Here is a 13,170-nt window from a genome sequence, read left to right on the forward strand (position 1 = left end):
GCTATGAAATTCTAATCACAAACCTTCAAAAACATAGTCATTGATTTGGATTATGTTTTTAAATGTATTTATGATATTAACTTTTATTTTTTACTTTGCTGGGAAGCTGACGTTACAGGAAATAATATCACCTTGTCCTCCTCCTTGTTGTCACCTCACAGGTCACAACTCTCTCAAGAGAGAAAGGCCTACAGACACTTCTTGTAATTACTGCAAGACTTCAAGGGGGGAAATGGAAGGTATCCTTCAAGTTTGTTGCATCCTTCCATTCAATAAACCAGAGCAAATGCCTTTAAGATCCATTATACTCCTTCAGAATTAATAGAGGGACTGGCAACTTTAAACATAGCTGGTGAGTGCAGCCTACAGCTAATTTCCTGCATAAAAAATAAGTATGTTCAGCAACAGGTAGAACATGAAATACAGAAAGACAGCAACAATTGTCATGGTTTGTCTGTCTAGTGACAGTCTGTGGAGCATAGAAAACAGATCATCATGATTCAGGGCTGTGATAAACTGTCTTAAAGATGAAACTTCCATATTATTTCCTTCTGTGGTTCATTTTAATTGGGACTGGGTCTTTGTGCAACAAAGTAAACAATAGCTAACTAAATGCTTTAATTCTTCCCAGTAAAGAATGCAAACATCTAACTTTCTGCCATGACAAAGATCTGTCCAAGCCATGCCACTTGAGCATTTTATGACCATTTTTGATTAATTATTTCTTAGATGGAAGTTTGCAACACCAGATTATTTGCATGCTTTCCAGCTATGGTATCTACAGCATCTAATTCAGGTAATGCATTAAGCATAAAAGGCAAGACCATGGCTCAGGCCATCTGAATGTCACAGCAATCAGGTCACAGGCTTTTATCTTCAAAAGCACAACCTGTTTTAATAAGAGAGTGTTGAAATATGCAGAGTACTCCACAAATAAGCTACTTGAAGTTAGCTTTGTGCAAGATAAAGCACCCCAGTCCAGCAACTTAAGAACTTCAGAGTTTGTGGACTTACTTTACTACTACATTATGATGTCAGGAAACTGCTAAATAAAGAAACACTTACTGAGATAAACTACATTTTTACTTTAAATTAATCCGTGTGAAAGAGGTCATAGCTCTCAAAAACAACAAAATAATGAAAAAATATGCATATCTTTCAAAATACTTTATCATTTGTTAGCACAGATTATTCATAAGTCTGATTTTGAGCAGAAAGAAATCTCTACTCTGTCAACCTTTTACCTACATTTCAAGCAGGTTTACAATGGTGCCTCACACTCCTCACAGGCTGCTTGCTATCAGCTCAACTCACAGAGCAAGTCATTATAGCCTGAAAGACAAGGTTGAACCTACTTTCCAAACTCTAGGTTTTAATTAATGCCATGACTGCAACATTTCCCAAAGTCTTGATATAAGCACAAGCTCTCTCTCAGTGTTCTATATCTCCCCCACGCCCACTCACCTCTGTTTCAAGGACAAACTTTCATTAGCAATGTGATCTTTAGCACTGGCTCTATTGACTGTAATGCTTGGTACTGCTTTATTTACTCAACACTACCTCATTGTTTGTAGTGCAAGCTTAACCAGTTGTAGGAGAATAGCCAATGCCTGCAAAATTGAAGCATTTTTTTTCTAGTAGGTTGTTTCTTAAGTTGTTTTTGTAGTAATACGCAGGGAAAGTAAAAAGATGAGGCAACACCAAAAGAATGAAGAGACACTTCTCATTCACAACCCAATTTCCTGCTTGATTTTCTCATACTCCTGCCTCTCCATTACACTTATACTGTAACAATATCATAAGCATGGACTTCCCTGAATAACAGCCTTGAGAGCTATGAAGTATCTTTCCTTATACAAGAATCCAAGCAATTCTTGATCAAACCCCCATAAATATCAGCAAAAGAAAGTCAAACTTTCTTAAATATTCTCTGCTTTACTTTGTAAATGGGGGAGTGTTCCCTTTCTTGTACAAACATGCTTTCACAAACACATAAAGGACAAGTGGAATTAGATCCCTAAATCAGTTTGCTTTCAATCTCTCAAACTTTCAAGTCACAGATTAGAGCAAGCATCAAGAATTAGTTATGACTCATAAGGAAAAATGAGAGTAAGAAATTTTTAGAGATATGATTTTAGCAGTTCACAACTGAGTAAGATCCAATTTTACACTTGGCCTTCTTCCAAGGGATTCAGATCTGCCCACCACAGAACAAGGGCATTAATGGTTACACTAATTGGATGTTCCTTTCTCTTATAGAACTATGTCCTCCCTTTCAGGTAACTTACCGTTTCCAGAGCAAGTTCCTTGTGACTGAAAAGACTTGACATGAGTTTATCTGAATGTAGGCAAGTCACAGCTTCTTGAGATCAAATCTTAGCATCTGAGACTTACAGAGAAAGGGATTTATATTTTCTTTTGTTTCTTTAAGCATAACCACAAGAACAGAAGTTTTCTTCTGCACCTCATATTTTCAAGGTGCCCTTTCACATGCTTTACAATAAGCTGAAATACATCCTATGTAAATTGAATTCTGTTATAAGAAATAACACTGAGACACTCAAGTTATCAATCAAGCAAACTGCAAAACTCTGTCACAGTCATATTCTTTTGACAACTATGTATTTCCAACTATGTACCTCACAATCCCCCTCCAATCCAATGATATTTGATTCAAAGAGGATTGGTGTGCTACACAATGTCTTGTGCATTTCCTAAGCTGCAGTTAACTTAAATCAACTTTCAGCTACAATAAGGTCCAGTTACACAGCAAAACTTCCACAGGGTTTTTCTCACTTTTATTTTTCAAGTTGCATTACCACAGTTCTACTTTCCTGTTAGTGCAATTGACTGCAACAGACTCACTTACCAGGAAAGTAAACATCTTTACAGAAGTTACAGCAGAATTAATTTCACACACTCCCAATGTCAACACAGCTCATTGTAATGTTAAAACACATGCTTACATTTCTCTAGAGTAAGAGCCAGAGAATGGAAACCCCACTATTTAAGTTCTGATTTGAATTCAATAAAAATGATAACACAATTCAGAGACTGTCCTAGAGCTGTAGTAACAGAACCTTTCATCTTAAGCTAGCAGGCGTGTCCAAAATCATCACAGGAGCCAAGTTTTTGCAAAAAGGAATACAACTGTTTCTTAACCTTAAGTTTCTAACCAGTATTTTAGTCTTAACAAAATATCCATTTCTCAATCCTTTTTGCCACACTCTGCCCACTGCAGGTCTACAAAGAAAGGCAGCAGGAGGAAAGAGAAACGAAAATATTTTGAAATAGAAGTCTGGAGGAAGTGGGAGAAGTGGAATGTTTAGAAGTGGAAGTTTTGTTTTGTCACTCATCAAAAAGTGTGATCATTTGAATTTCAATTCCCAATACCTTTTGCTTAATATTTGTCCCGTAACTCACATCTACCTTCACGACATGTGGATTTAATGAATGAGGGACAAATAAGCAAAGCAGGTGTCTGTGAACAAAGCAAGAACAGAAGCTATCATACAGAAGTACACTGGAGCAGTTGTGAACAGTTTAAAGAACATCACCACAGATTTATCAGAGGAAAGCACTGAAACACGGTTTGTAGAGCAAACATGACTTCTAACTCAAGACTCTCTTAGAACACATGTCAAGGTCTCTTTCAGAGCATCAGTATTTTTCCCCTCTTACTGGAATAAGGTTGTAGCTAACAGAAAAAACATGTAGCTAACATGATATCTCTGCAGGAAAGAAAAAAGCTTTTCCAGAGCAAATGGGAGGCAGCAAAGACATGAACATGAGGGAGAATTACTGTTTATGTTTCTAATTAGGAGATACAAAATTTCCACTTTTAACCACAGAAATTATAAAATGAGACAGGGCTGAGAATACGTAGCTAAAAAATTAATCTTTATTCAGCATTTTTAGTTCTGGCCACAATATTGCTTTGCTAGCAGTGTCAATTCTAGCATCTGTGCATCAGTCTGAAACCCAGCTGCTCAGCAAAGAAGTGCTGCAACAGATTGACAGAGATGTTGCCCTCATTTGGCAGCACTCAGCTACCCAAGAACTTGATATATAACTTAAGAGTGTTGGCTTATGAAAAAGGGAGTAAAAATCAAGTAAACCAACATACGGATTGAGGAAGCACGCAACCCTGTCAAAATGCTACCAGAGGAAGAGAGAAACAGCACGGGTTCACAGACAATGCAGAGACAATCCACACAAAGTTTTCTAAGCTGCTTCCATGCTAACAGCAAGAACAGATAGAAGCACTGCACATATAATTACTGTCAAAATAGTAGAATACAAATCATAGAATCATTTAGGTTGGAAAAGATCTTCAAGATCATTAAGTCCTACCATTAACCTAGCAGTGCCAAGTTGACACTAAACCACGTCGGTAAATGTCACATCTACATGTTAAAATCCTTTCTACTTCATTTATTCCTCAGCCACTTTTGAAAACCCTGACAATAATTCATTAACACATTTCCAGTGATTTTTTCAGTAGCTACTTAGAGCAAGTAAGAGGAAAGAAGTTCAAAGTCTCTGAGGATCATGCAATCCAGCAATCTTTGTACTAAGATGCTTCTACCCTCTATTTTGCTGTCTGTCAATGACTTTAACAAAACCCTGCAAGAACAATTGCAAGAGAAATCCAAGTATTCAGACATAGTATTATAGCTGTGGAAACATCCAAATATATTAGTGACAGAATTTTCAAACATGGCACAACACCACTTTCTGTGAAGACAGGCACCTGAAGCTATTCTGGAGGGTCATAGTAAAGTTTATTTGCCCATATATGCTAATCCCAGACTTGGTAATTAGTTGTTACTGTTCAACTTCACCAGAAAAAGTAGCAACATCTGCTATCAGATGTACCTAAATACAGGAACAAAGCAAAGGAACCTTCCTATTTCCTACAGGGAATACTTGAGGAATTCAGATAAAAATATTGCAGCCTTTAGAGAAGGTAAGGTTACTGCTTTTCCACATGACCTAACAGAACAGAAGTGCTGCCAATAACAAATGGATTAATATGATTTACACATGTATATTTCTGCATTCATATATATATATTATATATATAACAGAGGAACTGTTTATGCTATCAAGCCTTTTCTGGTCTTTTTGAGGGAACAGATTTGAATGTTTCAATAATAATGTAATGGGCTACAGAGCTGGGTAGCACTGAGGATTTCTAAAGGGAAAAATAGTTTATCTGTGTCATCAACCACAGAATCGCAACTAAAGTTCTGAAAAAAAAGTTAGCCATAGCTAAAAAAAAAAAAATCCACATAGTAACATCTTACAGCTACAGGAAGCATTAGCATACCCTAATTTCTCACAGTATATACTGATGATGTTGCAATAATACGTATGGAACATCATTTAACCAATCCTCATCTACATTTATCAATGAAAATAGGGAGCTATTGCATGTTTATAAATGTGAAAACTCTACAAAAGGCTACCTGCACACACGACACCCAGCCTTCTGGTTAGAGCAGGAATCTCCCTGACAACCTGAAGGCCCTTGTGTCTGTCAGGAAATCCTCATCAATCACTGCTGATGCCAAACCAAGGCCACAGTTTCACATCATTTGCTCAGTGCCCGACCTGTCCTTTCACCTTAGTGCTACAGCTGCCCTCGGGAAAACTTCCTAATCTGCCACATGTGCACCAGACAGAACCACTCCCAACCAGAGCTGCCTTCAACTCAGAACAGTCCTGCTCCAGTTCAGTGTGCAGCCCCAAAGACTTCTGTACTGGCAGAATGCAGGTGAGGGAGGGCCATGTAGGGGATCACCTGCCTAAGTGAAAGGTGCCACTGAAGTCTTCATACAACAGCAGCTTGAGCACACAATGCAGAAATAGCTTAAGCTGGTACAGCAATCAAACATGTTGGATCATGAAAACACAACCAAAGGGCGTAGCTTCACAGGACGTGAGCTTGGACAGCAAAGCAGTTAAAAGTTCCCACCCCACCTGCTCATCTCAGTGATCCTGTTTACAGCCCAGCTTCACAAAGGGTTTTACTGACACAACAAAAAGATGGCAAAGTCTGCCGTAGGGGCAGGGGAGAAGATGGCTTCACTGCTGAAGCCAAATCTTGTGAAACGACACCCTAAGTATTTGTTGTGGAAAGAACAGCCTGTCTAGTAACACTTGCCAAAGGTTTGCCAAACACCTGCTCCAAACCTTCAGAACTCAGACCCAGCAAAAACTCCAAACTCTGTTAGAAGTTTGATTGAGGTGATGCAGTCACCAAATAATCTGAAGTTGGAAGACCAACTGTAAGACTCAAAAATAAAAAAAAAATTCGCCCTGCATTTTCAGATTTTTTTTTTTGCAGTTTGAAGACTGAGAGGTGTATTAAAAATAAATCCAAAAAATAACCAAAATGAAGGTGTGACAGCTGGCGAGGGAGCCAAAGAAACTTTCTGCTAGCACTTTGTGAAGAAGCTGCAGAACAAGTTTCTCTTAAAATAAGGGCTGTAACCGGTTTATCAGGTTAGAGGAATTCAAGAGTTCTTCCACCTCTCCCCCCATCCTATTTGTTTCCAAATGCTCATTTAACCAGCTTGTTTCTTGCTGAATTTGCTGAAAATAAATTGCACCTGCAGCTCAGCTGGATGATCAATAGGCATCCAAACATGCTTGAGGGAACTGGCAATTTGCTATCACCTGGTGAAGTGGCAATCACTCAGTATTTTCAATTTGAGCATTATTTAGGGGAATGTGCAGGGGCAAAAAGCCTAGCTTTGTCTTTCACTATGTAAGAATATGAATCGAAATATTCACTGATGCATTTGATTCAATATATTCAATTAGCAAGTCTAGGAGAGTCTTTTATACAAAAGTTTAATATTTAAATGTCAATCCATAGATTAAAATTGAATGCTTTCAGTAGGTCCAAAAGCAAAACCAGGTCTCACAGGAGAATGTCTCCCTTTTTATGTATACTGTTCAAAGAAAGATGGTAATTACAGCTAAATACTGCAGACAGTTCTCCAAAATTATTAGCTCTCCTTAGACTTATCCTTTGTCAGGAAGACATGCAAATATTGCCTTGCAAAAGGAAAGTAACATGTCTTAAGGCAAGTCATGCTGATTCAGCCAGGTTTTCTGTATGGGAGAGATTAAGAAATCCACACCACTTTCAACTTCATATGGGATCTTTAACTTAGAACCCCTGTGGCTACAATCAGAGAAGCACATGAGGATGTCAGCTTTTTGATGACAGAGTAATGGGGCTGAGAGAAAGGCAAAGTTCATTTTGGTTTTGCTCTTTGAAAGCAAAGTTCCATTCCCGCAAACTTTCAGAGAGCAACCTGAGAATAATTGCTCTCCCTTAAAAGCCTGCAAAGTGGGAAACTATGAAGCTACAGCAGTTAACTAGAAAAATATAGATAACATGCTAAATAAGCCAGTCCTGTGATTTGAGGATCTGAACAATGAAACCTGGCAAGAATGTCCCTGTCATGCAGGAAGAAAACTATTCCCCTTGGTAAGTAGTGTAGCTCATGCATGTTTAGAGGCTTAGATCACAGGCTCAAAGACAGTTCCAAATACACACTTGAACAAGAGATCTCCCACTTACTTTGTTAAATAAAAATCCTCAGTTTTCTACTTAGCAGCTGCGAGTTCACCATTACTGGTCTCACATCAGAGGTAAGTTATTAATGCCATTTTGAACTAAATACATCAAGCAAGGAGCTCCCAAAGGGCACACATTTTATGACTTCAGGTAACTATTTCCCTAACATTTGTACATACTACACCCTCGGAAAGGAAAGCTATCACAACTTTGCACATCACCTGTGAGAAAATACAGATGGATCCCATAACTGCAGTAGTATCTATGGAATCAAATGCTTGTTTCCCTGGACAAGTACAGTATTTAAAACCTTGCAACAAAACATACAGAGCATACTCTGCAGCAAATAGCTTGGTTATTTGGGGGCACTGTGCTTCAGAACCCAACCTTGTAAAATCACAACAACCAAAACCTATTGATATGGAACCTTATTTCAGAATACTCCTTAAGACAAACTCAGGTAGTAAGCTGTGCAAGAGGTGACATAGTAAGAATATGAAGTAAAATTGAAATGATGCATCATTTGATGAAGTGCCTGGTTAAAAGCAGAGTAAAGACTTGACCACAGATTACAGGCCTTTGGTAGACCCCATCATTGCTGGAAAGTGAACTACACAGCAATAGAAGGAGACTTTCCGTGGTCAGGGGAATAACTCCAGACCCACAGAAGCTGATCTACTGTTTACCAGCTACAAATCACTGATTCAGAACCACAGAATGTTTGAAGTTGAAAGAGACCTCTGAAGCATGGATAAAAGTTACCATGGATTTGTGCTCAGTGATTCTCACTTCCCTCTACGTGTAGAGACTGGGAACCCAAGGCAAAAAACCAGAAGCAGGCACCAAAACTTTCATTTACATGATTGAGATACATGTTAAGGTGAGCAATTTTCAGCTGCCTCATCAGTTTTCTAGCACAATCCAGGCAGGGTGTGGAAAGGTTATTTCACATACTCTATAACATTATCTCAAATCAAGGTACAAGTCTACTTCCTTTTCCTCCTTTTCAAATAACCACTTCAACTACCTGTTGCTTTTACTAATCAAAACGCTTAACTGAGAAAGAAAAAAAAAATGTATGACTTGTCACCTGATTCATCCTTAAAACACATGATGCAACTAAAATATCCTGTGGACTTGTCTTCAAAAATGCAGAAAAGGATCTACTATTAAAGAAGATGGAGTTTTGCATTTTGCCACCACTGCAAGTGGGAAGTTGAATTAATTATCTCCTAATTCCCACAGGAGTCAGGACACAGAGGGGAAGGGAGAAGAGTTTAGGTAAGGTGTGTTCCAGAAGTCTTATGATGGAACTGGCCACATCACAACTGGCATCCAACAATTAACAGCAAAATCATTATTTAGTTGCATAGATATGCAAACAAAAAGGAAAAAAATTGTTGTTTTTCAAGAGTCTCTACCCACCTACACACACAGGTAGTATTTCCTTTTATTTGCTAAAGCAGACCCACCTACAGTGCAATTTACAGCAATAAGATACAATCTCTCATGAAGTATTGAGTATAATTAAAGTGTGTCTGTTATAAAGGTAAACAGAGTGTACTAGGCTAAGCCGTTCCAGATGTCTTTAGTGCAAGATCTGGGACAAGATCAAACCTGCAGCTGCACATTTTCTCAGGGGTTATTATGGAGCTCTTACAAAAAAAAAAAAAAAAAAAAAAAAAAAAAAAAAAAAAAAAAAAAAGGGAGAGAGAGAGAGAGAATCACCTCTTGGTCCTGGACTCCAGCAAAATAAATGCAAGTAAAACAAATGCCACTACAACCAATGCTGACAGATTTTAAGCCACAAAGAAGTTACTTTTCCAAAGACACTCCAGAGTGTAGTGTTAACCATGCAGTATCAAAGAGGGTTAGGACCAAGTCTGCCAAGTTATCTGTGTCACCAGAAGTTAGAGCAACACGAACCTGTTCTACTGCCTAAGCAAGTTTCTTGCTGAAACACACCTACGAATGATTCAGACAAGGTGTGGAAAGCCAGGTTTATATGTTACACAAAAATGCACTATTGTATTTTTCCATTCAAGCACATTTCATGCATAGAAAGGACAGTCAAAGCAACCAAACTTTCAGGAACTGCATTATGTATACACTATTTGCACTAAATTTTTTGAAGTAGTTAAAGTCCTCTTGAGCTGTAAGTATCATACATATTTTAGTTTTACTGTCTCAGTGTGATATCAAATGAGCCAAAGAGCAAAACTACAGAAATCATTAAAATATCCAACCAAATCACTTTATAATCCACTCATTAGACTCATCTGGAAAAAAAGTGACGCACAACAAGCATATCTGATATTATATGAAAGATTTCAGCTGATTTTAAGAATAGCAAACAAGGAAAAGTTTTTAATACACATTAGAGCAGTGAACCTGTAGATTAGAATACACCATGTGAAGTTTGAAAGTTTGATTAGCGCTGCTTTATTAAGCAGTACTCTTACTGGCCTACTCTTTTAAGGCTTAAGAGAAACTTAAAATAAAAGTAGACCCATCAAAACAATCAGAAGCCAGATCTTCCAAGGACTTACAGCATCAGCTCAAATACTCTGGAATTGTACTTAACTGTTTCAGAATTATGGAGTTCCCATTCAAATGGTTCAGGTCTCTTTTGGGTTAGCTTAAAACAACCATGAAAACTTGCTAGTGATTTCAAAGTGAAAGACAAAACTAAAGTCTGCTTCCTTTTTCAAATCCATTAAATCTCGTTCACAGGCTTCACCCTGAGGAGCCCCTGCTCCCAAAAGCAGCACCTCACCTGTTGGAGAACCCGGTCCAGTGGTTCAGCTTTGCCCAGTCCCTCTGGCGTTAAGCCACTGACTTCACGACACTGGTCACTTAAGTCCAAGTTGTCTGCTTTCACCAGGGATTTGTGTAGTGTCCCTACCTAAAAACATTTAAGAAATTATGGACAAAAGTGAGGAACAATCGAATTAGCTCTTTGTAGCAATGTGTTGAGACTGCAGAAAAAACTCAGAAAGGTGCAGTATCACCTCCAGGTAAGTGCCAGGAGAAAACGCATTTGTCTATTTCACAAATCGGAACCTTTGGCCGCGGTTTCTCCCCCTCCCACCCCGGAGAGCCACGCTCTCTGCTTCGGAGTATCTGAGCCCATTTTCACGGGAGGCCTTTTGCAGTCAGCACCGACTTTTGCGGGAGTTGTTAAGTGCAAAGGGAAGATCACTTAATGTTAAGGCGGTTTCATGAATCCACTAATGAAATTGATAGTCCTGTTTGTTTTATCAAAGCCCTTCATCTCTAGGGAGTTATTTATGATAGGGCTTTTGGGGAGAAAAAATATTAGAGTTGACTTTAAGTTGGCCTAAAAATTAAAAGAAGTCAATATTCTCTTAAAGGTTATCTAAACATTGGTTAAACAAACAAAAAGCAGGCCCGAAGGGTCCAACGGTGACCGTGGGCCGGCTCCCAGGGAAGCCAGCACGCCCGGAGCCACCAGGGCCAGCTTTTTTTGTTTTAAAGCTCCAAAAGTCCGCAGACACCCTCGAAGCTACACACGATTTAAGGCGGACGGGGCAGCGGGGCGTGCAAGCGGCCACACTTTCTTTAAAAAGTTACTTCTTTCCTCAAGAGGGAACAAAAAGGAGCTTCCCGAGCGAGCGGGCCGGGTCGGGAATGACCCCCGGGCAGGGCAGGGAATGACCCCCAGGCCAGGAATGACCCCCGGGCAGGGCAGGGAATGACCGCCGGGCCCGGCCCCGGCCCTCCCGCCCCTGGTGCATTTGTGAAATGAACAAACGGCTCCGGGCCGGCACTGCCCGCTCGCCCCGCGCCGGGAACGCGCCCTCGCCCCGGATATCGAAGCCATACCTTCTTGCTGTGTAGATCCACAACTTGCCACACCAAGAGAATTAGTTCCCTCTCATCCGAACCCAGTTTAGCCCCATATGCACCAGCTGTTGCCCCAAACAACACCACCAAAGAGTCACTGTGCGAAGCCGTCATGACCACAGGGGGAAACAACTACAATCAAAAGCAGAGGTCAAAAAAAAAAAAAAAAAAAAAAAAAAAAAAAAAAAAAAAAAAAAAAAAGAGAGAGAGAGAAAGCAAAAGAAAGACACACTGACAAACAAGAAAAAAAAAAATAAACCCAAAAAAATCCCACAAGGTTCACCCCCTACCTCTAAGTAATTAAAGGGGAAAGGAGCGAACGAGGAGTCACAATATAAAGAGGAAAGAAAGAGCTATTTAGGAGGTTGAGTGTTTGGGAGGAAAAAAAACCATAGAGAAAGAAAGCTCCCATCTCTACCTGTTCCCGGTGATCTCCTTCCCGGGGCCGATTGGGAGGTGAAATTAGCAAGCTGTGGGTTTCTTTCCCTCTGACATCATGGCAGAAGCTCAGTCTGGGCTTGGGCGCTTTTTTTCTCTCTCTCTCTCTTTTTTTTTTTTTTTTTTTTTTTCCCTTCCCTCTTCCCCTCTCCTGAGTTACCTGCCCTTGGTGCAGCTCATGTGACTGTAGTCAATCTCCCAGAGGGACAAGGCCATTGGGCCTCTGCAAAAGGTGTAGGAGGGACGGAGGGAGAATCAACGCCCGGCTGATCTGGCCTGATTGGTTTTTGAAGGAGATCAGAGGCAAACTCCCTTTCTCTCTTTAATTCTGCCTGCAGGAAGTGCCTCTACCTGCTTTCAGTTCGGCGGGATCGCGCCCGCGGTGCGGGCTCTGGGGCTCTGTGCGTCGGGCCCGCGCCCCTGTCGGGAGAAACCTGGACAATACACGGGTACAGGTGCTAAAACACGATTTGTGACTTAGCACTGAATTCCACGAAAGAAAAGTCTTGACGTGCTGCTCAGTAATTGCCTTTTGTGCACGTTGCTGTGTGTGTACCCAGCTACCGACGCCGACGTTAATGTGTAATGGAAGTGTAGTATTCCACAGGGATTTTTAAGGCAGAGAAGAGTACTTTGCAGTTTAGGCTCTATCCTTCATATAGCTTGTAGAGATGGGTCTTAGTAGAACAATTTTGTTTTGTTTTGTTTTGAGAAAGGATGTGTCTAGGAAGTGTTGCAAAAACACAGTATAAAGCCCTGCATTTTCTACCCTACAACTGCTCGATAAGGAATTGTCTCCTGGGCATTAACTGCAGCCCAAGGTGGGCAGCTTTTCTCCACTCCTCTCTTCTGTTTCACTGGTGACACTACAATGGGGAACCACCATAGTTTAGTTGCTATGAAAACATTCCTGCTCAACAGCAGCAGCAGTAATATTTGTAACATCCGGGACTGAAAAAAATCCAGATATATTGTTAAACTCGAACTGATTTTAAAGCAGAAAAAAGATCAAAAGGCTTCTAAACTCTTTTGAAAGTTGTTATTCCTATTGCCACTACTGATGAGTTACTAATGATTTTTACAGGCCAAATGCTGCAAGCTAGACTAGTCATAATTTTTCTTTTGTTTAATTAAGTCTTCAGTTTATACTTCAATATTAGTGTTGTGTTTAAAGAAAGTTCTTACTGAACGAAAATTGGTGCAGCTATTTAGCTACTGATGTCTACCTTGGGAAAATGCAGAGCTGGGCATTTAACTGTGAATATCTG

General features: G+C 39.9%; 1 protein-coding gene across 3 annotated transcripts in view; it reads right to left on the minus strand.

Moving 5' to 3' along the window:
• Window positions 1-12,232, minus strand: part of ESRP2 (epithelial splicing regulatory protein 2) — a 41,399-nt gene extending 29,167 nt beyond the window's left edge. Inside the window, exons 1-3 of one of the 3 annotated variants that reach the window (XM_083870417.1) lie at window positions 11,883-12,232; window positions 11,444-11,596; window positions 10,374-10,502 (exon numbers count right to left, since the gene is read on the minus strand). In XM_083870417.1, coding sequence (XP_083726543.1) covers window positions 10,374-10,502; window positions 11,444-11,578 — 264 coding nt within the window. In that variant the 5' untranslated portion in view covers window positions 11,579-11,596; window positions 11,883-12,232. The remainder of the gene's footprint in view (window positions 1-10,373; window positions 10,503-11,443; window positions 11,597-11,882) is intronic. The other 2 variants (XM_083870415.1, XM_083870416.1) reach the window with 2 other exon arrangements.
• Window positions 12,233-13,170: the final 938 nt, after the last annotated feature.

Source organism: Zosterops lateralis, assembly GCF_965231275.1.
Source record: "Zosterops lateralis genome assembly, chromosome: 12".
Taxonomy (NCBI): Eukaryota; Metazoa; Chordata; class Aves; order Passeriformes; family Zosteropidae; genus Zosterops; species Zosterops lateralis.